General features: G+C 38.6%; 1 protein-coding gene across 1 annotated transcript in view; it reads right to left on the bottom strand.

The window, feature by feature from the left end:
• The window catches only part of CNTNAP5 (contactin associated protein family member 5), a 252,770-nt gene that overhangs the window by 126,551 nt on the left and 104,236 nt on the right, over positions 1–21,983 (bottom strand). Inside the window, exons 4-7 of the mRNA XM_015868834.2 lie at positions 19,845–19,992; positions 12,352–12,555; positions 10,796–10,980; positions 7,352–7,495 (exon numbers count right to left, since the gene is read on the bottom strand). Of these exons, the coding sequence (XP_015724320.1) occupies positions 7,352–7,495; positions 10,796–10,980; positions 12,352–12,555; positions 19,845–19,992 (681 nt within the window). The remainder of the gene's footprint in view (positions 1–7,351; positions 7,496–10,795; positions 10,981–12,351; positions 12,556–19,844; positions 19,993–21,983) is intronic.

The raw sequence follows: 21,983 nt of genomic DNA, 5'->3' as shown, positions 1-21,983 counted from the left end.
CAATGCCAATGAAAATGAAAACTAGAGATGAAAAAAGGTGTTTGCAATGCATACCTTTCAGATGACCTTAAAAAAAGCCAGTAGTAAGTGTAATTTCAGTTGTTTATAATAATATCATAGGTTTTAAAGCAAATTTCCCTGATGCATGTGCATCGGCCAAAATGTAAGGCCAAGTTTCCATCTGCTTTTGATATCAGGTTCTCAATACACTCCTAAACTCCTTCCAAAACTCAGTAACACTCTCTAGTCATTTGCAGTACACAGAAAGCTTGTAGTGGGGCAGGATTTGCAAAAAAGTGTGGAGTGAACCCATGCTGGGACATTCTGGAACGGTTTATTCTCTCCTTGCTGTGCTAAACCAGCAAAGACTTCAGGCACTGCAGCCCCCCTCTGACAAAAATAGATGGCACAGGTGTGATTCCACCTGCCACAAGAGCAAGCAGGTGGGAAAACAAAAAGACTTTGCTGTGTTGTTCTCTGTACAATTGGGGAAGTCTTGCTTTGGCTTTCAGAGTGGCAGTTGGAGTTTCTTTTAAAAAAGGCAATTTTGTTACCCTTGCTAAAGGATAGCTAAAAGCTAGCTAAAGAAGTTTTGAAAAAGGAAAGTTAAAGGAACCAGCTTCTATCATGAGAACTTAAACTAGTTAAACAGGCTCATTAAGAAGGGAAACATGAGAAGAGAGGCACACTCTGTCAGTAGGCCAGTGGCCATCCTCTCCATTCACCAGCACTCATAGGTTACTATCCTGAGGGTCCCCTCAGCCAGCTTGCTGGGGAAACAGTTGGGGCTGGAACTAGATGATCTTTAAAGGTCCCTTTCAACCCATTCTATGATTCTGCCTTCCTAGGAACAGAAACATGAAAATTTGATAAAAGAAACAAGAGCAAATTTTTATTCACAAGTGGGACAGTTTCCAATAATAAAAACTGCTAAATTGGCCCTGAATGTTATCCTTAAAGAAATTATTCCAGCAGGTCTAGTCAGAAAAGTAAACAGTTCCCTCTAAACCTGCTTCTTATCAAGAACGTTTTGCTTTAATTGGGAGCAGTTCTGGAACTCTCCAGGGCACATGCAAGATTTCTGGCAGACACTTGATTTTATAACTGAACCCCATTTAACTGAAAAGTAAATGTTCATTGGCTAGAAAATGGGATAAGAAGATTGTAATCCCTAGAGAAGATGATCAGCTCTATACAGATGCTGGGAACTCCAGCTTTGATGTGGCATCTGAGAATTCCACTGAGTCCAATGTCTCCAGACTGATTAACGATTGCTCTGATAAGCAATTAAATCTTTCCAAAAGAGTTTTTACTATTCTTGCATGAGAAATTATCTGAGCCTATAAATTAAATTTAGATATTCACAGTGTGTTCAATAGCTGCCATAACACTTAAGATTGTAGTCCTACAGGAAAAGAGTGTAATCACCCCAGGTTTCTGCATAAGCTGTACAGACGCAGAGGTTGTCCTTGTCTAAGTAAGCTGTTGAACAAGAGACAGCATGTTACAGCATTTTAAGAAAGAATCAGCATCTCTCCTATTAAAAAGAGAATGAAAGAACACAGTTGCTAAGTGATAAGGATAATAGTGGATTACACAGAAAATGACCCTTTGAACCATAAGCCTGATCTGAAACTGACTGGAGTCAATCCAGTGACTTCTGTGGGACTTCAATAAAACCTGTACAAGCTTAATGAACCACTTCAGCTTTTTCTGGCTGAGGACTCCTACAATGGCAGGTGGGATGAAACTGGATAATTTTTAAGTTCTCTTCCAAACCAAGCCATTCTGATTCTATCATAAATTTCTCATACACACTCCTTGCTCTCATGGAATACTAATGAAAAGTAATATGCGCTGGGAAATTACTCAAATTGACAGCTGAACTAAAACCCTCAACATTTAGCCTACCAAAGAATACAGACCAAGATCACAGCTTGAAAAGGAAGAACAAATAAATGACTATTTTTAACCTCTCCCTCCACCTGTGGGTTGAAGCATCAAATAGGCACTAAGCTTCTTCATTAATTATTCTATAGATACTATCCAATGAAAAGGATATCTAGTTTTCTGTAGAGGGTTAGAAAGGAAGATTTCACTATTTCTATTCTAGAAATAGAATAGAAATCTAGGCTATTTCTAGCTGTGATGAGTGAGGTTGCATATGAATTTGTAAAGAGAGTAATAGAATAAAAAAAAAAAAAAAAAAAAAAAGTAATTTCTGATAGTTTAAAAATAGTAAGATGAAAGATTGGCACTTATCTCTTGGTAAGTGAATTCCAAAAATGGGGAATCTTGGGAAACTTTACTGTTTTTAAAGTAATTATTTCAAGCAAAACTATCATGACACATCACACAGGTTTAAAAAAGCATCTCGAATCAAGACACTGCTAAGTGAGTTACCAACTTCAGGCTGCTGGCATGTTGATGCAAACTGTCTTCAAATAAGATGTGGGAGCACTGAGATGTATGTTGTTACTTGAGCTCGAATTTATCCTCTGAGTGAGCAATCACTCCACCCCAGCAGAAGGGATCAGACTTACAGAGAAGCTCTTAGACTGATGTGGGTTTTTCTTTCTCTGATCTAAATTTCATGGTGGAAACCTGAAAGCTATCCTGACCTGGTTTTCTCTGAAATTAACACATTCTTGAGTTAATGATCCATATGACAGACAGCTCCTGTCTTCACTGACCCTAGACATGACAACTGTCAACAAAAAGCTAACTTTCTATTATGTCAATTTTAGTTATTTAAATTTATTTGCATTAAGATAATGTTCTTACGTAGAAACAGTAGCATTTAACAGAATGCAAGCTACCAAAAAAACCAAAACATTTTAACTGTGACAGAAATCAGGCATGAGATGCATGGTTAGACATTTCTGGATATTCTTCAGCTTAGGTATTCTCTATCTCTTAACCTGACTAGCTTGCTGAACAACAATGGAAATAAGGATCTTACCGTCTTTATGATCATAGTAACTGTACTTTGATGTTTCACTTTATGTCAGAGTAGCTAAGTGTTGCTGGCAAAAGATAGGAGCAAATATAAACAAATTTGGGAAAATCATAGATGGTTTACACAGAAAAAGACAGTAAGTATATAGAAGGAAATGCAAACAAAATATGGACTACTTAGTATTTTCCCTCTAAATAATGAACAGGAATGAAGCCAGGCTTTCAAAAATCACCTCGCTAAAAGTGACTTAAGACAGACGTCTAAAATCAAGGAGGCATAATCCAAGCCCTTTTTTTTTTTTTTTTTTTTCCCCTTCTTCCTGTTCAGGGGAAACTGAACTGCAGTCAATTATTAAGTTTTATTACCTGGAACAAAACATGGCAGCAAGGAGATTTCTTATTGTTAAAACAGAGTCACATCTACCTCAAAATAGAGAAATGTATAGAAAGCAATTCTGATCAAATTTTTATTACTATTAGTTTTCTTTATTCGATATTCCTCTTTCAAATTCCAGTCATTTGTGCATCATATCACAGCACTGACCTAAATGGTTGGTAAGAATTACCTAAACTTCAGACTCCTCGCTGATGGTGGCCAACTTGCACTCTTGATTTTCTAGGCAACCAAACTGGCTGGGCCATGCCAATTTGAATAAGACCTTTAAAAAAGGCACCAAAGCTTTAACTTTACTGTAAATTACATTCTCCCCCAGTTTTTAAATCCCCTCCTATGAGAAAAATTAGCCATCTCTCTTGCTCTCCTACAGAGACAAACTGCCTTATCACCTTCCTCCTTATAACATCCTCCTCTGCTCAGCAGGTACTAGCTGCCCTGTTAACTCACTTTAACTACACAGATCATGTAATAAATTAATCTCTGAATTGTTTCTAACCTGCAATTTGCTGAAGGCTAATGACTTTCAAGAGTGGCCTTTTTACTCAGAACTTTGTCATTTTTTGCATTTGCCATATGGTAGAACTCACTGAAAGACTTGCTTCTATTGGCTTCTTCAAACTGTCAAAATCCTAACACAAATAAATGAGTTTATCAAGAAAAGGGAAGTGCATTATTGCAGCTAGAGAATGGATTAAATATTTACAAACTAAAAGCCTTTAGAATTGTAAACAAAGCCAACTGAAATAAATGGAAAATCTATGATTTAAATATACATATTTCAACACTTTGATTGAGGCGACACAATTTCTTCCAAAGCAGTTCTGTCACACCAGTGATCAACAATAAAACGAGACCTTAAAATGAATGCTATTTATGTAATTTTCTTCTGTCCTATACTGCTGGTAGGTTGTGAAGGAGACTCATCTGAAGACACAGAGAGCAGTTAGGTAGATAGAAGACAGCATAAAAAGATACTGTTACAGGAACCAGATATTTCCAGAATCTGATTTAATGTGCTTTATCAAAAGAACAGCAAACTGAATTGTTGTCTTTTTAACAGCTGTTAAACACACACATCTCCATTAAATATTTGGATAAAGCTTTGTGTTTTGTTTTTGGGTGTTTTTTTTGTTTGTTTGTTTGTCGTTTTTTTTTTGTTTGTTTGTTTGTTTTAAATAAATTCACCTTAGACTTATAGGAATTTGATAAAAATGTCACTAAATAGTTTCTTTCCCCCCCNCCCCCCCTTTATCTTTCCTATGATCTGGTTGAAGTTGAAAACTAAAAGAAAGAGAAAAAAAAATTATGTATCAAATTCCTGGTGCTTCAAACCCTTTTATAAAGGCCTTCTTGATTTGCCAGCTTGATACTCACATACAAATTAACACTCATAAGAGAACTTTGGTAAAAGGAGATGTGTATAGACAAGCAAATTCTTCTCAAGATGAAGGTATCTCAGATCAGCTTGATAAAATAGCTTGTTTGGATTCTCTATAAAGAGAATGAATTATTAGTTTACATTCTCCTGTCACTAGGTATCTCTCCTTGCTCTTTGATGCTGGCAATTGGTTATTTCCCTGAGGCACTATAGTGATGCATTTACATGTCATCACATCCCTTGCTGTGTCGAATTGTCAGTCCCAGATTCAACACTACAGGCTGACGTAGAAATTCAAGCGTGTCTGAGGGCTGACAACTTCTAATGTACAAATATCCTACGCTCCTCTAAAGTCAGTGTATGATTCAGTTGGATAAATAAAACTACAACTCCTATTCCTATTAGGTAAAGGAAAAGAAACAGTGTTTTCCTCAATTTCACCAAACACATACAGCAGAATATTGACAAGATCATAACTACAACTTTTCATGACTTCTCCATTTCCCTCCTTTAGCTAGACAGTTACCTATTTTGGCATCATAAGCCACTGAGACCAAAAGAGACATATCCTGGTCACAAGTCTTCATATTAAGGTAGTTTCTAGTGGTACAGTCCGAGTAAAGATGTAAGTATACAGCAGTGGCTAAATTACTCTGCCAGAGATACCTACTCTGTGCCTTTTATTGCATTTCTATTACAGGCAGCCTTAGTAACTACAGAGACAAAAAAGCTTAAAAGCTTGTAGCTCCCTAATGAACTTGGAGCTTTTACTCCAAATTTGAAGTATTTCTGCATTTAGGTGCAGAAAAAAATTGGTATACAAAAAAGTATATTTAGTAAGAACAAGATATTTTAATTTGAACAAGCAAATGGCTAAGGGGTGGGGAAGAGCAAGAAGATGGGAGAAGGAAATCAACCTGTGATGGCTGGAAGTATCTGAAAGTTGCCAGAGGAGATAAATAGCTGTGTTGGAAAGAATATTGGAAGATACCAGATTTGCAGGAGATGCTTACTATGGAAGGATTTTCAGAGAAGAATATGAGGCATTTTTGAATGCAGTAACTTTTCTGGGCACTGCATGTAACCAAGTGTCACAGACATAGAACTTAACAGCTCACAAATTGCAAATGCAATAGAGCAGCCAGTCTTAAAAACTTTTTCTTTAAAACCATCAGATCTGTGTGGGAAATAGAAGGATGGGGGCAGATCCCCTTTATTTTTACTTGACTAAATAAGATTTCTAGACCTTCAATCTAGCATTAACTGATTTAAGTATTGTAATAAAACTACTTTAATTGCTTAGAGCTCTGTCGTGCCTAGACAGTACCCACAAGAGAAAAAGAACTTTAAAAGTTTTTCTTTTCCCCTTCAGGAAGGCCTTCAGATTACCCATCTGGCAAAAAAAAATAAAAAAAATAAAAAAAAATCCAACAAGCTATTTAATGACCTAAGAAACAGGCCAGGTCTCTTTTCTGCCCTTCGAAAGTAAGCTGAGAGGAAGAGCAATTTAACACAGTTCGTAAGATTTATACCTTAGAGTCCTGAGTCAGAACAATCAAACTTGAGTTATTAAAGAAAAGTCTCTCAGCCTCATGCTAGGGGAGCATCCTGGAGACAATCTTAACTGCCAGCAACCTGAGGCAGGACTTCTTACCTATCCATGTTCTGTCTTTCGTTTACTTGTGTATTGTCTAACCCTAGGCAGGGAAAGTAAGATAAGGATTTCTCTTGGACTTCTGGTTTGCTTTTTTGCAGCTTCAATCTGTTCATACGCCTTACTACAAACCAGAAGATGTAATGAAAGCCCACTATTCTCCAAAGACACAGCATTAGACAACGGTTTAATAGCAAACATGGTGAAGGAGTAAGGCTTAAGCAAAACAAAGAGCTGAATTATGTAATATTTCTGAACACTGCCCAAGAGTGTACTGCTTTCTCCAATTACAGTATAAAACGTAGTTTATTTTGCTTATGCTATATTTTAAAAAATCTGTAACTCTGGACACCATTAGGTGCAAAGCGGCTTGTATATCTTATCTTAGCAGCCTGGATAAGACTAATTCCTTTTGCTTCAGCTCTGCTCTCTCACATTTAGAGACATTAGAAACAGGTGAATGGTTTTCAGAACCATAATCAGTTGACTATAAGAGTCGGTACAAAGGAAAACATTTTTCATAGTAAGAAAAACAATAATTTGTCTCTATAATATCAAATGAAACAGCAGAATAAAACTTTGCTTCTAGTGTACAGAACAATAGGGATGGAGAATGGCTCAGAAAATAAGATTTTATATGACTAACTCAGAGAAAAAAAACTGTTACCCCTCAAGCCCTCAGAAAGATATATTTTCATCTTGAAGAAGGAAGTAAGCAGTTTCTCCAAACGGATTCTAGTATACTTGGAAAGTCAGAGAACCTCATTAATTTACACACGTATCTTTTCATATGTCCCACCACAGCAGTCAGTGGTAACTGATCAGTAATACCATTTTAACAAACTAAATATGCTATAACTACCTAAATCTGAACTTTAGATAGAATCTGAGCCATTCATTCAATTCAGCCAGCAGCACCAACACCAGGGAAGTAAGAAGGAAAGCAAACATCATTGTCTCTTACCACAGTATAGATCTGAGGTTTGCGCCTTTTTGCCAGGTCAATTATATTGACTCCATTGTAATAAAGGTTCTCAATGCAGCCATGGAAGTTTTTCCTCTGAAAGGTTCCTGGTTTCCCTGGGACAGGAATGCCTCCAAAGCTGAGCTTTTGGAAAGAACAAGAGCAACATTTAAGTTACCACTCCAAAGCTCCATATAGCCAATTGGGTTATCATCTCAGAGACAAATCACATTTACAACATAACATCTGAACACAGAGTAGAGCACGTGCTGCCCAGCATGGGAATTACAGACAGGGTACCATTGCAGCTGTTTGAGAAACACTGTTGTCACAGAGAGCTCTCTCATTTGCAAAAGGCTTTCATGTGCCATTATGCTCCACTCCATCAAGCAGCCCTCTACCAGGAACACTCAAACAGTCTCCAAACCATGGCCTCCTGACTAGGAGACTGAGCAGCAAAGCATAGCAACCAGGAAACACTGAGCAATGGGGAAATAAACTTCCCACCGAGAAATGGAAGTACCTGTGAGCTGGAGTCGCACCTTTCCATCCACCAAGTATTTGAACAGTTTTGGCTTCAGCCAGAGGAGGAAAGTGTCATACTCACAAACTACCCCATGTGCATCTTTTGCAAATGTTTTGCCTCAAATTTCACTGTGGTTTGGGCTTGCACACAGTATTCAAGAGTGAGCAGTGTAATGGAAAAGTACTGCAGGCTACACATTTAAAAGTTAAAACAAAAGTTAAGATTTTCTAAGTACTGGTATATGTTAGTATTACACAGATGACAACTGATCACTTTAGGAGGGCTAAAACTTTACAGAGGACGGAGAAACCAAGACAATAAAGCTTTCAAAATCCTCGGAGTATGATCCTGTTAGGTTCCTAAAGAAAATTAAAAATAATTATCCGCAGTATTTGCAAATCCATAATTGTGATCATTCATATAACAAACGCAATTGGACTTCCTCTGCTAAACTGGGCATCACTCAGAATGTTGCTCTTTAACACAGCGCCAACTCCAAGACTAAAACTTCTGTTAAAGCATATTTCCATTTTCCAGACGCACAGCTCATTTCTAACTAGCTCTTTTTTTTTTTTTTTTTTTTTTTTTTTTGCAAAATCTTACTGGCTATACCTCTAATTTTTTTGTTTTTCTTTCTTTTTTTTCCCCCCTTCATCTTCCCTTTGCAGGAAGCAGCTCCATGAATGATACAATGTAAGGGAGGATTCTGCAGCCCCCACACTTCTCAGTGTTTTTAGCATGTTGGGAGCTGTGCTGCAACCCTGCTGCATCGATCATAGAACAGCCAAGCAGTGCTGTGAGGCACCAAAGACGCTGATGGCTGCTGGAAGCTGGTCAGCCTTATTGCTCTGTTGCTACTCCTAATGCCTCAGCTCATTTTTACAAAAGTAAAGGGAAATTTGGGGGTTATTTTTCCTCCCACTCCATCTAGCAAGCCAAGATACATAAGCACATTAAATCTCCCTGGATAACCTTGATAGCGCTTCTTTGAAAACACGTCCTTAATGAACATGCGTCTCAGCTGTATTAATTGATAATTTTGCAGAAATAGTGAACAGACTTCTACTTTACATCACTTGCAGGTTTGTTATTGAGGGCCTATGTGGTAGCAGTGTTTTTTTTCCCAGTGAGAATCATTACTTCTTCCTTAAAGCACCAGACTTTCCTTCTTTCTTGCTCTGTTCTTTCTGTCTCCTGTTCAGGGACTCTGCATTGGGTTTCAAAACCAGAAGAAAAATCAATATTAATTATACTGGTGCATTATAAGGAAAACTGTTTTCATTGTGATTGGTAATAATTTTAATTACCAAACTAATGGGTTTATTACCCTCGGTAAGGCCTTTAATTCCCAAAGTGCGCTGAAATAAACTTTCATCAGAATATATTGGTGTCATGTTCAATTGAAAGACAATTTCAGTGCAAATAGAAGAAAACAAGTTGTATAAAATACTGAACACCAGGGGCCAGGACTGAGTGCCACAGAGGTCAGTGCTGACATGCTGATTTACTTCTGCTGAAGATCTTCACTGCGCCTCCCATCTCAGAACATCTGGAAAAATGTTCTGCAAATTACATTGGAGCCTGGGTTTTCCCTAGTTGGCATCAATCTTGTAGCAGAAAGAAAGAATTTTATGATTTTGGAATTAGGAAAGCTGATGACTCAATTGTTTGGTCTTCTTAAACTTAAAAGTAGATACGGCTTTGACTCTGGTTAATGCTGTCTGTAGCTATTCCAGAATCCTAGTGCCCAAATGGTTAGGAACATTTTTCTACTTCCCTTATCAAATGTGCTCAGAAGAACTTTTAACAGAGATGGGTACCACTTTCCTCACCCTGCTTTGTGAAATGCAAGGAGAAGAAATTCAGCTGGAACATGAGAGGAGCAGAGAGAGCAGGCACCTGCCACTGCCGAGCCATCCGTATTTGTCACTAACATGCACTGGGAATTGATCCTTTCTAGAGAAATGAATAAAAAGTGCAGAGAGGAAGCTTCTGGTCTTGGAGAAATGAACCATGACAGCTCAGCACATCCAGACAGGGTGATGGCTCTGACTGTGCAAGCATGACCTCATGCCTTGCACGCTAGCAAAACTTGGTAGACAAGCACATGGGGATAAAAATGAACATGTATAATTTGCAAGTAGGTGCATATAAGTGGAAAGAACAGATGAAGAACTGCCTTGCATATAGATATGATGTTATAAGAGTGTTGCCGTTTTTCATTTTCTAGTTATTTTTCACTCTGAGCCATAAGCACTGAATTGCTGCACTCTGCCACACTTTGGCCTCATCATGGAGGAGTACATCAGACCAAGTTTGACTGGAAGGAAGGATGCTCATAATCACACCCCACATGTGAAAAGGGACCTAAGTCACAGCCAGTTTTTTAATCACTTTTGCCAGGGCCTTCCACTTTTACATGAAAGAAGGTAGTCTCTACCTGCTCATCTCTGCACAGAATCATTTGAGTAAGGTGGTAGTTGGATAAGCACAGCGCAGATCTGGGATACCCCTAGTCATGGCAATCAGATGCAGGAAGAAGGCTCAGTGGTCTCATTAAAATAATATTGGAGATGGTGTCACAGAACCTCTTTCTGCATATAAGAGTGCTCCCTGGAGAACCCAGATCTCCACCATCTGGGTATATAGATTTAGATCAAATTCTCACGTACTTTTAATATAATCATAAGCCAGTATGTATTTGCCAAAAGACCAGTTATTTACTAAGACTGTCACATGTAGAATTGCACTACTGTACTTTATGCTTGCTAAAGGAACTTTCTGGGAAGGAAACATTAAATAAAGAAGAAATCTCTGCTAGAAAGAAACAGCTTTGTTGAGCGGATATTTTCTGACACGTTCATTTTACACTAGTTCAGCCTCATCTCCCAGATTTTCATCAATAGGGTTTCACGCACCTCGTAATCAATATCTAAGTGATCCGAGTCCCCCTTCGTTCGAAAATGCTGAGTATGCTTGTCCACTGTGAAGTTCACCTGCTTGTTGAAGCGCTCTATGAGAACTGAGTGCCAGTGCTGGTCATCCAGGAGGCTGCCCAGGGTGATGGATGTGTGGCTGTTCGTAAAGTGCAGGTTGGAGTCCCCTGGAGAAGCAGAAACAGGCGTAAGACACCAGAGTTGCCTCAACACCCTTATCTGAAGAACTAGGGCTCAAGATGAACTCATGTGCTACTAAAAGCAAACTTGATCCCCGTCCAGAAACAGACCTTTCAAAAAGCTTCCCTTAGGTAATTTGGGTCTCTCATTAATACCTGCATGTACACACACATTTCTTTCCTTGGTATCGTAAAAGCTCCCTTTGTGTAACAGTAAAGTCTGCCACCTATTCATATGAAATAACTTCTCCTGATGTTTCAGTTGCAACTACGTGTTTTTCTCATATTGTAATGAGAATATTGCATCTGACTGTTTTTGGAGGAAAAAATAGCAATAAAATCATAGATCAGTGAAGCAACATGAATGCAAGGGTTTCATTTAGCTCAAAAAGATTATTAAACCTATTCTAGATCTCCACAAGTTTAGATCAAGAATCATAAAAATATTTAGGCTCTAACCTCAGTGATGTGTAGCACCTTCTGTATTCTGGCTGGCTGTATATCTAAACACTTACATCAGAGGGTCTGAAAAGGAGTGTGTGTCCTTTTTTTATATCCCAGCAGAATAGAAAGAAGACAAGCTCCAAAACTGTCAGTCAAGATGCAAGTACATTGAAGAGCACACATCAAAATCTTTGTCTGTGGCATATGAATGCACAGAGAGGATAGGGACTGGCTAAAATCTGTAGGTTTGGGGCTACTGCTGAAAGAAAATAACTCTTATCTGAGATGACATATTCACAGAACCTCTCCTGAGGAAGAAGTAAGAATATATTTAACTATATCTTATTTTTATCCCAGCATGAAGCATTTGGGAGCTGAGGACAAATCAGTATGAGAAATGTGAGTCAGCAAGGACTGCTGAGGCAATAGCCATGGTTCTCCGACAACTGAAGCTAATGAAGATTTTGCAATAAGGCTAGAGGATAGAGATTGATTGCTCTTACTTAGAGTAGCACCTAACATCATCAAAGTGCTTTAGTGTATTCACCAGGAAAAAGCAAGCACTTTTCTACAAAGAGGAACTAATCTAGTCTTTCATCTGCCCCTGCAATCCAACATGATCACATGGTGATAGTCTTCCAGATATTCACAGTGCTCAACTGCAACTGTACCTAGAAACAATGCAATATTCAAGTACACAATATTTTTATCAAGATTTCATTTCATTTCTGTATTCTCTGCAAAGTTTTGATTACAGAACAGAAAAAAATAAGATAATAAACCCTTTGAACCTCAAGTCACAGAATCACTACTGATCTGAAGTTTCTCGACTGTGCTCAACGCAACCAAAAAAAAGCAAACTAAGACAATCCCTATTAGAGTAATATGTGAAACAGCAAGCTTAATTGCCCTCACCCAGGTTGATGTGCAAGGAGAGCTTCCCTTTCTGCAGTTCCAGGGTAATATAGTCTCCACGTTGTCCTTCTCCATGGAATAAGACTCCATCCTCCTGCATGCTCTTGAACTTCAAGGAAACCACATCCTTGAACGTGCTCATAAGCTTCTGATTGAACCTGTAGAGGAGGGAACTTCTGCCATCGAAGTCTGCAATATCTGACTCTGGAGGAAAGAAGATGACAAAATGAAGAGGAGAGACAGCATCAGGAGAGGGATCATAACATTTCAGGATTATTTCAATTACTGCTTGGAGCTTGGTATTCTCAGAAGTGTAAATCCACAGGACACACATAGCAGCTGTGCAACCCTGGAGCCACACCGCATTTCATCAATTTATAATCCCTCTTGCTCTGTTCTGGAGAAAGGAAACACAGTGAATAAAGACAGAAGTACTCAGCACCTTTCCTCCTCCTTTTCATGTAAGGTTTGTCACTTGACTTTTTAAAAACAAACCTTCCTTTACATTCACATCTCCAGAGCATTTCTTGTCATGTTTGTTTTGTCTCTNAGGATATTATTCATTACTTTGAATTACCTGAGCTCTCACTCCAGATTTTGTAGCTTCACAAATGCCTGGTGAGATGTTTTTGCATGTTGGCCATATCTGCATCTACCTTTGCATCCAAATAAGCTCCATCTTAGCCTCTAAGGTTGGCTGCCTGCTTGTGATGGACATTTATCAACCATGTTTCTGCATGCAAATTGAGCAGACTGGCAGAGCTGCTCAAATATCAATTCAAAAAACTTTTGAAGGGATTTCATGGGAACTGAGCATCTAAACTGATTACACACCTTTGAAAATCCTATTTAAAAACATACTTTCCTCTTCAGTCAGCCTCTAAAACCTGATCACAATGATGGGAAACAAGCTATCAGCCCTTCAATTCCAATAAATATTTCTTTCAGCACAGAAAAATGCAATTATCTTTTTCTATAACAAAACAGTATTTTAAGTAAAATACATTTTTGGAAATTTTTCTTTTTCTCCATATATAATCAGAAAATTTGAGGTACTTTTAAATTAGGCAACATAGTAAATTGTGAATCATAGAATCCAACCTTATGATTCTATTCTATGTGACTGCATACAAGGACTGCTCCAAAAGTAATGCTTCCTATTTTATTAAACTGTTCCACAACATCGGAGATGGATGTTGGTGGTCTGGCAGTAGAGGTTGAACCTTCCCCCTTATATTCTTACTACAACTTATTGCTGCACAACAGACAACAGCAGAAGGTCAGTCTGATAGAATGCTGTCTGACACAGAAATGGATATGAAACAAAAAATGTGTCACTAAATTCCTCCAAAATGGCACCCACTGGCATTCACTGAATCTTGCTGAACATTTATGGAGACCAAATAGTGGATATGTTAGCAAAGTGAAAATTGGACTGCATGACCAACATGTTCCTAGCAATGATGCTGTTACAGCATCTGTAAAACAGTGGGTCACCTCTGCTAGTGCACATTTTTACAAGGATGGCATGCAGTCTCTTGATCATCATCAATGAAAATGCATAGCTAATGGTTGTGACTATGCTGAAAGATATCTACAACAGTGTTTCGTAACTGAGAATTTGCTCTCTCAAATAGCGTAATTGTGCTCTTTGTATTCACTGCAGTCTCCACGGAAATAAATAGGAAGCATTCCTTTCTGAGCAATCTAAATAATTCAATTCTAAGTTCCACCCAAATCTAATTTGGCACAAATTATGAATAAAGGATCTAATTGTAAATTATAAATATGTAGATTCTATAAATGAGTTTTTTCATTGTTAAGAAAAATATTAAAAAACACTAGAAGAAAGAAATCTGAACAAGCATTTCCATGCTACAAAACTACTGGGATACGTGTATAAAGACAGAATATCTTTGCAGTAACAAAAAAGAAAGAGTAAAGGCTATCTTCATTTGCAAACCACCTTTTACTGATAATCTAAGGCATCCAGTTTTCCATTTTCTTTAAAAAATAACTTAAAAGGTCCACATGTAAAGCAATCAAAACTTCCAGGTCAGCAATTGTATTGTTGTCAGGGTATAGTAATTTTTGCTATTGGTATTTCACATCATAACATCATGTGGAGCACAGAGAACTACACATCCCAGAGGACATCACGGTCAGAAATACATCACAGAAGTGACCCTCCCTCTCTCTCTCACTGCCTGGCAGCGGATGTGGGTGTGTTTCCAAACAGTCGTGCCTTCTCTCTCTTATTTCACTTGATTTATTAGCCTCAATTTCAATTAGATTGTATTATATTGTATTAATTTGCATTTCGATATCGTTGTTAGTAAAATAAGTTTTTCCTCCTTAGATCGTTGCCACTGCTCTGTTTGTTTCCTTGAGCCCAGCTTCCATCTCCCTACCCCTTTCCCTTTTTCCTTCCAATATGGTGGGGGCTGGGGGGCCCACAGGCCTACTGTCCCCCTGTCATGGACACAGATTGATCTAGATAACTCCATGACAATTGTGATTAAAGATGTTGATTTTAGTCTTTTAAGCTCCTTTGAGAGTTATTCAACTCCTTGGGGTTTAATGGTACTTTCATTTTTATCCCTTAAAATCAAGAGCAATGGTCTGTTTTGGGTTGGGTTGTTTTTTTGCAGGAATGGACAAGGAGGCAGAAGAGAAGATGCACATTTTTTTTTCTTACAAAGATTCTCCTACTAACAATTTTGGAGAAAAGTAACTAATTACTCTGCAAAGTTATTTCTCAATATGAAAATATCCTAAGAACAGCTGCAATTTGATACAAAAACTCCTACTCTTGCACCTGTATCACTGACCAGAAGCCTTGGCTCTGCATGGGAGGCAGGAACTCTGCTCTCCATACAAACAGATGTCCCTCCTGGCTGGCCAGGCTTTGCTGGCTTCAGGACATCTAAAGCAAGCAAACCTCCTGCTCCACAGTTCTTTCAGTCGTGTATCCCAAGGGAAGAACTTGGATGAGCACCTCAAAGGTGACTGTTCTACTACTAGGCAGCTTTGTTTCTATCACAGATCTCTCTGTCTCTTGGTGAGTACTCCTTTGGGTATTTGTCTTAGGCTGGGTTAATGTCTCTCACACAGAATTTGGCTTTTTTTTTTTTTTTTTTTGTCTCATTGGAAGACAAAGGAGAGGATGGAAGAAGGCAAAGGGGTGGCAAACAGAAAGAGACAAAAGGAAAAAAAAAAAAGATCAAGCAAAAGTATCATTTCATCGAGAACACAATATCAGATTGTATTCCCTGAAGCAATGAGAGCAAAAGATGAGAAATCAGAGAGCTGAACTGCAAATGAAAATTCATCTCTCAAAGGCAGAAGATACCCCTATCTCAGACCCTATCATTGTCTCTCCAGTGATTTCCCAGCCTGTTAACTGAACATACCCTGATCCTGCTGATGCATTTTGGGCCTTTAACTAGTTACAGAACAGGATCAGCATCTTCAATGCAGCTATAAATCTTATTCTTTAAGAGCAATTGTGTCAGCAGATTTTTCCCCCTGTGCTAAGCTAACAAGACTATTCCCAAGTATAAAGATAGACCCATTCCCTCCAGCATCCAAACAATTGGTTTGCCATTTGTCTGAACACCACCTCTGTGGCAGCTCCAGTTATCTGTTACAATCACGCTGCTTCTGGAGTCCTTGCTGAAAATGGCCAGTGAGAGCATACACACACCTCTCCATTTAACACATCATACATTCTGTTTTCTGAACAGAAAGCATCACTGTATACATTCTGAGATCACCTTATTCCTACTTCTGTATATATTTTGAGGAAGTAAGGTAGAATTTTTTCAGGAATTCCAAGTAAATGCAATTATATTTAATTGAAATATATTGTTTGTCTGAGAAAGAAAACAGCATTATGCACATGTCCTCTGTGAATTCCATGTTATCTGACAACCATATGTGTGTTTCTTTTCCCTAAGGCACCTTGATCCATATATGATAAGGTCAAGATAGTCATCTGCTTGATACAGCTTTGATGGTAAATGTACGTTTGTATGTTCCAAATTAACAGTATCAACTGGTAGCCAGTTAGAGAGAGTGGAAGGGAAGAAAAGGGAAGAAACAAGAAGAAATTTGAAAGACAGAAAGCACTTACATTTTGTCAAAAGACTGTTTGGGAGAAATTCATAACAATAAATGACCTACATCAGGAGTAATAAACAACAGTGAGTGCCATGCAGCAGCATATTGCAGACACATGGTAAGTTAGCCACTTTGGCACCCTGTGCATATTATACTTAATCTCTGATATGACTCTTCAATATTTTTTATTTGTTACTGTGTCCTGGCAGAGATCTTGGAGACCAACAAGGCCTGCTGTCTTCCATCTTCCCCCTTCTAAATAGTCAACACTGAGAGCTGCATTTGCCTAAAGTTAGCACAAGGTTGTTTTTCTGGGACCTTTTCAGCAGAGGACAGTCACGCTTCAAAAACGAGAGGTCAGAGCGTTGCACAGGCACAAGGGTGTCGCATTTTCTGAGATCTGCCATCACAAAAATGCTTAAGCAGCAGCAAAACCACAAAATCTTCCTACAGCTGCCATCTTATGTTTGAGTATACAAGGTTACAAAGGAGCTGACGTGATTGGAGACCATACGAAGGGCCACAGGCTATTTTGCACTCCTTGGTGTGCTACTGAGGTGCTCAGCTGCATATTTGGCAGTAGTCCCAAGACTTTTAACAGATGTGAGGTAGCTCATTAAATTCAGATGGCCTAAGCTGTCAGTATCCTCAAAATTTTGTTTAAGTCATGCTGTCACTTGCACAAAAAGGACCTCTAGCTTGCCTGTAAATCATTGCTTTTCCAATTCTCTGCCCAGGATATCAATATAATGCAATTCCATTTTCAGATCAGGTACCATACACTAGGAGCAGAAGTTGCTTGGAAGGTGGAATAGACAGCCGAAGTTCCAGCATCATCTGAATTTTAACCTGCTACCAGTGCAACTCAGAATCTGAATGTGTATATTTGCGCAGGATCAGGCTCAACTGTGTTCTACATTCATGATTCCTGTTTTTCTCATGTTTCACAACTGGATCCAAAACAAAAATGCCTATGAAAATATTTTCTTCGATCTTGGTGAACTTAATAACAAATACACTGGGTATGTTTACACGTTGAAGCCTTTAAAGCATTCCAACAGCATAGAGAGGACTGGGCATCAACAGGAACTAGATTCTTATTGATGAACTTATATCAGTTTAAGCTTTTGGTACTTGAAGGTGATAATAACGCTGTTTCTACTCCCAGCCTCATATACCTTCTTTCATAAACACAGACACTTGCATGAAGGTTCATCTCTTAGACATGCTATACATTTGGTCTATTTGTTCTCCCTTAAGCTCCATTTTCTTCCTGGTTTGTGACCACACTGTCTAGTGGGCTTTTTTGTCATTTCTTTTAATTTAATTTATTTTCCAAGTTATTATTGCATTTCCTGTCCCAGAACTGAACACAGTGAATGAGCCCGTATGCTGTCAAGCAATACAAAACACATTTATGTAGGTGTTCACCAGCTCAAGATCTGTTGTAGACATTCCATCAGCTTAACAGTAAAGATGACATTTTATAAATGATCATACATCTTTGTACAGTGCTAGAGTACCTGGCTTTAGGAGTAGGCAAAACCGTGAAGCTATATAAGCAAAACTTGTAGACAGAAATTGCTTGGCATACACAATTTGCCAGATAGAAATCTGAATGGCACATTTATATAAATGGAATGAATATTTCAACACCCTGTAAAACTTTTATGAATCCCTTTATTTCTTTTCTGTCTCACTTCAACCTCATACCTTAATTCTCCGCAACCATTTTTATTCCCTGTTAACTGCAGGGTACAGTTTGAAGATGAAGACTTAGAATTATGCTTAGAATAGCATAAAGAAATCCAGCCAGCAAGTCACTCTGAAGTCTTCTTCGTATCATAGAAGATGCAACCACAGTCTGACATGGATGCAGTACCCATATAGCATTTCACACAGAGCAACACCAACATGCTTTCAGCTGAAAAAAATTCAAGTTTCAGGTCTAGTTTCATCTGCTGCAAGACTGTTTGGACTACATCCTTCATGGCAGAGATTTGGTTATTGTAATGGAAGAAAGCTCCTTCAGAACAGATAAGATAGTTGTTTTGGAATGATGACATTAAGGGCAGTTTGTTTTGATCTATACATAAGTTTCAGTTTCCCAGTTTACTGGTGTGGCTGAAAAAAGATATATTACGTAAGCAGCAGTCTGTCCAGAACAGGACATTGCAGGTCACTATGTAATGAATAGTTTATAATGTCTAAGTATCAAAGTAGGTGGGGAGACAGCATCTAAAAAAAGCTGAATGAGGTTTTTGGATCTACACACAGATGATAACGAGGACCTTAAGGTGAAACCATGTGCATTGGTTTTAAGATCGGAGTATACACACTGTTCGAACCAATCATGTCAACCACAACTTTTAAGACAACTGCTCCTCATCCTGCACAGGCAAATTCAAAAAGCCTCCCAGACAGCTCTTCCACTTTTTCTTACAACTCCTTTTCTGCGCATATGAGCAGCAGATGAGGACTTCATCTAAATGGGCAGAGGTAGAACTACAGTAGTGTCACATAATGGTAAGCTGTTCCACATCACATCAAATTTACTGGCCAAATAGCCATTAATCCTCTGAGCTCCCGAGTCAAATCTTGCCTGTCTCCAGAAGTCTCTGCGCACTACAAAGCCATATCTAACAACATCAGAAACAAACCCACAGACACCTAAGGAACAAATACTGGACTTGTGTTTCCTCACTTGGGGACTTGTCTGCATTTTGCACCTGAGGGCAACGCTGGGCCTTTTTCTTTACTTTCATACACTTGCATAGTCATAGGTCATACATTTGCACCACCCAGAGATAATTACATGGCTGAAATGCCTGGAAGTAACAGTGTTTACAAACTGCTCCCATGACAACGTGCTGCAGATGGTGTCTTAGAAGGTCATCGCCATGTCTTGGAAGAAAAGTACCATACAAATACAGTAAATCAGCAGTAAGTTCTCTTTCCTCTCAAGTTATAAAATCATCAGTCTCAAACAGAAACACTAGCTGTACAAGCTCAGCACTTTCCCCAACAACTAAATAACCTGCCCTAAGAAAATATAAATAAATCATCACATAACAAAAAACACCCTCAAGGAGATGGCAGTGACATTTCTAAATAAAGCCACACACAAACCTCCATAGAAGCAGGAGGTGAAGCACGAGGTTTCATAGCAGCACACAGCTTTGTTCAGCTCTGACAAAGTTCTACCAGCAGAGCTAGATGGGAGTACATCCCTGCACAGAAAGACAAGCACTACTACTGAAAACTGGAAATCACAGTTAAATAGTCCATATTGCATTTTAACTCATTCCTTGCTGGATTGACAGCACAAACACAGCATTTAAGAAAATGTGAGTTAAGACTTAGCCACTTACTATAGGAACAGCCGAAGACCTCCACTCTCAGCCCTATGTGACCACCAGCATTCCACTTCAGAGGGACGAAGCGCAAGAAGCGAGCTTTCATGGAGTGTGGGAGTTTGTGGTGAACCACACTGTCAGCATTGCTGTTCCCTGTGAAAACCTGGAAGGACAGAGAACCTTGGTGAGACATTTAACATTGAACTTGAAAGCAAGGATGTAAACAATTTTGAGATTTTTATTCCCAAAAATCACTTAGAATTATTTAAACTCATTGCTAAGTTTTCTTCCGAGTGTGTCTTTTGCAGACAGTGAAGAAGGACACAAGAGCACACAAAGTGCCTCAGCAGGACTAGATGGGGGTGGGGGACATGTAGGATGCTGCAAAATCAAGTTGTGGAAGGGGGCATTATACAAGATATTGCACTATTTCCCCAAGCTCAGGATATTCCTCACAATTCTCCACCAGCCTCTAATGTACTCACAGTCCCTTCAGTACAGTGAGGGACAGGGCACAGCTTAGTACTTGGTTACCAAAACTTACCTGTTAGATTAATTGCCTGCAACTGCAAGTCAGAATTAATGGCCCTACTCAGAATTAACACTCAAGAAAAGGAATTTTTCCATTTAATTATTTATTCAAACACAAATACTCACTTTTCCCCACAAATGTTATTAGAAATGGAATAAAACTTCTATTTCAAGGTGTTTATGTTCTACTAAACATAAGCTCTCTATTGGGAGCTTATGAGGCTGAAAAAGGTACATAATTCTGCTACCTAATCCCAATTGCCTCCCAAGCCATCTTCCATCTCTTATTCTGAACTTTCTATACACCGGATCTCATTTTTGACAAGGATTAGACAGTTACAGGTTGCTGATGGTTGACAAATCTCTTTCAGATTCAGCCATATTATCTGAGAGATGCTCCAAAAGTAATGCCTCCTATTTTATTACATTGGACCACAACATCAGAGGTGGATGTTGGCGATATGGCAGTAAAGGTTGAACCTTTCCACCAATATTCTGTTACATGTTGTTGCTGCATGACAGATGGCAGCAGAGGGTCAGTCTGGCAAAATGGTGCCTGACATGGAAGCACATGTGAAGCAAAGAGAGGTCACTGAACTCCTCCACGTGGAACAAATGGTTCCAAATGACATTCATCAATACTCAAACATTTATGGAAACCAAACAGTGGATACAGCACAGTGAGGAAGTGGGTGATGTATTCCAGCAGTGACAATGATATTAAAAGACAAGCCACATTCTAAACAGCCTGCTCAGCTTTCACACCACGAATTGCAGCCTCTTGTTCATCACTGGTGAAACTGTGAAGCTGATGGGTGGTGACTATGTTGAAAAACAGTGTTTTGTAGTTGAGAATTTGTGCTTTCAAATTGTGTTTTTGTGCACTTTGTATCCATTGCAGTCTCCATGCAAATAAATGAGGCATTACTTTCAGAACAACCGATGTATAATTAAAACCCTCTGGATGGGAGTACTTCATTCATTGTTAGCCACAAATGACAGTTAGGCAACCAACAGATACATTTTGAGGAGTGCCACAAGTAGCACTTCAAGATGTTCGGGGCTTGCTGCTTTCTGTATGGGAGCCCAATTCAAATTCCAACAGAGATAATTTTAGAGGGTTTTTTTCTGTATATTTCAAGTGAAATGAACTTGTTCTTCTCAGTAATGAAACTGTCAACAGAAAATAAGTCTCACAGTCGGAGCTGTGGCAGCACTCAGATTTTTATTAAGACACTCGTGGATATACAAGGTGGTTGAAGGGGAGTGTTGTTTGTGTGTTTAGAAAGCTCATCGCCTGAAATCCTGTGATTATGTAAAAATTTCATCTTTCATAGGAAAAAAAAAAAAGGAAAATAAAAAAAAAACACAAAAAAGTTGAAGCAAAACTTTTTGAGTCCTCCCAGTTGTGGAAAAAAGTTGAAAATGTAATAACTAGAATGCAAGTGAGAGGTGAAAATTAAGAGACAAAAGAAAAAGTACATCTCAATACAGCAATACTGTGAAACAATTTCAGACTCTGTGATTTCTTCTCATAATACTCTAATACACAGAGCTATCAGTAGAGCACATTGCAACACAGGCCACAAAGTAGTCATTTTCTGATCTATATGAAAAAGAAAC

Source organism: Coturnix japonica, chromosome 7, assembly GCF_001577835.2.
Source record: "Coturnix japonica isolate 7356 chromosome 7, Coturnix japonica 2.1, whole genome shotgun sequence".
NCBI classification, from domain to species: domain Eukaryota; kingdom Metazoa; phylum Chordata; class Aves; order Galliformes; family Phasianidae; genus Coturnix; species Coturnix japonica.
Note: the sequence above shows the minus strand (reverse complement) of the source record. Positions and strands in the feature narration are given on the sequence as shown.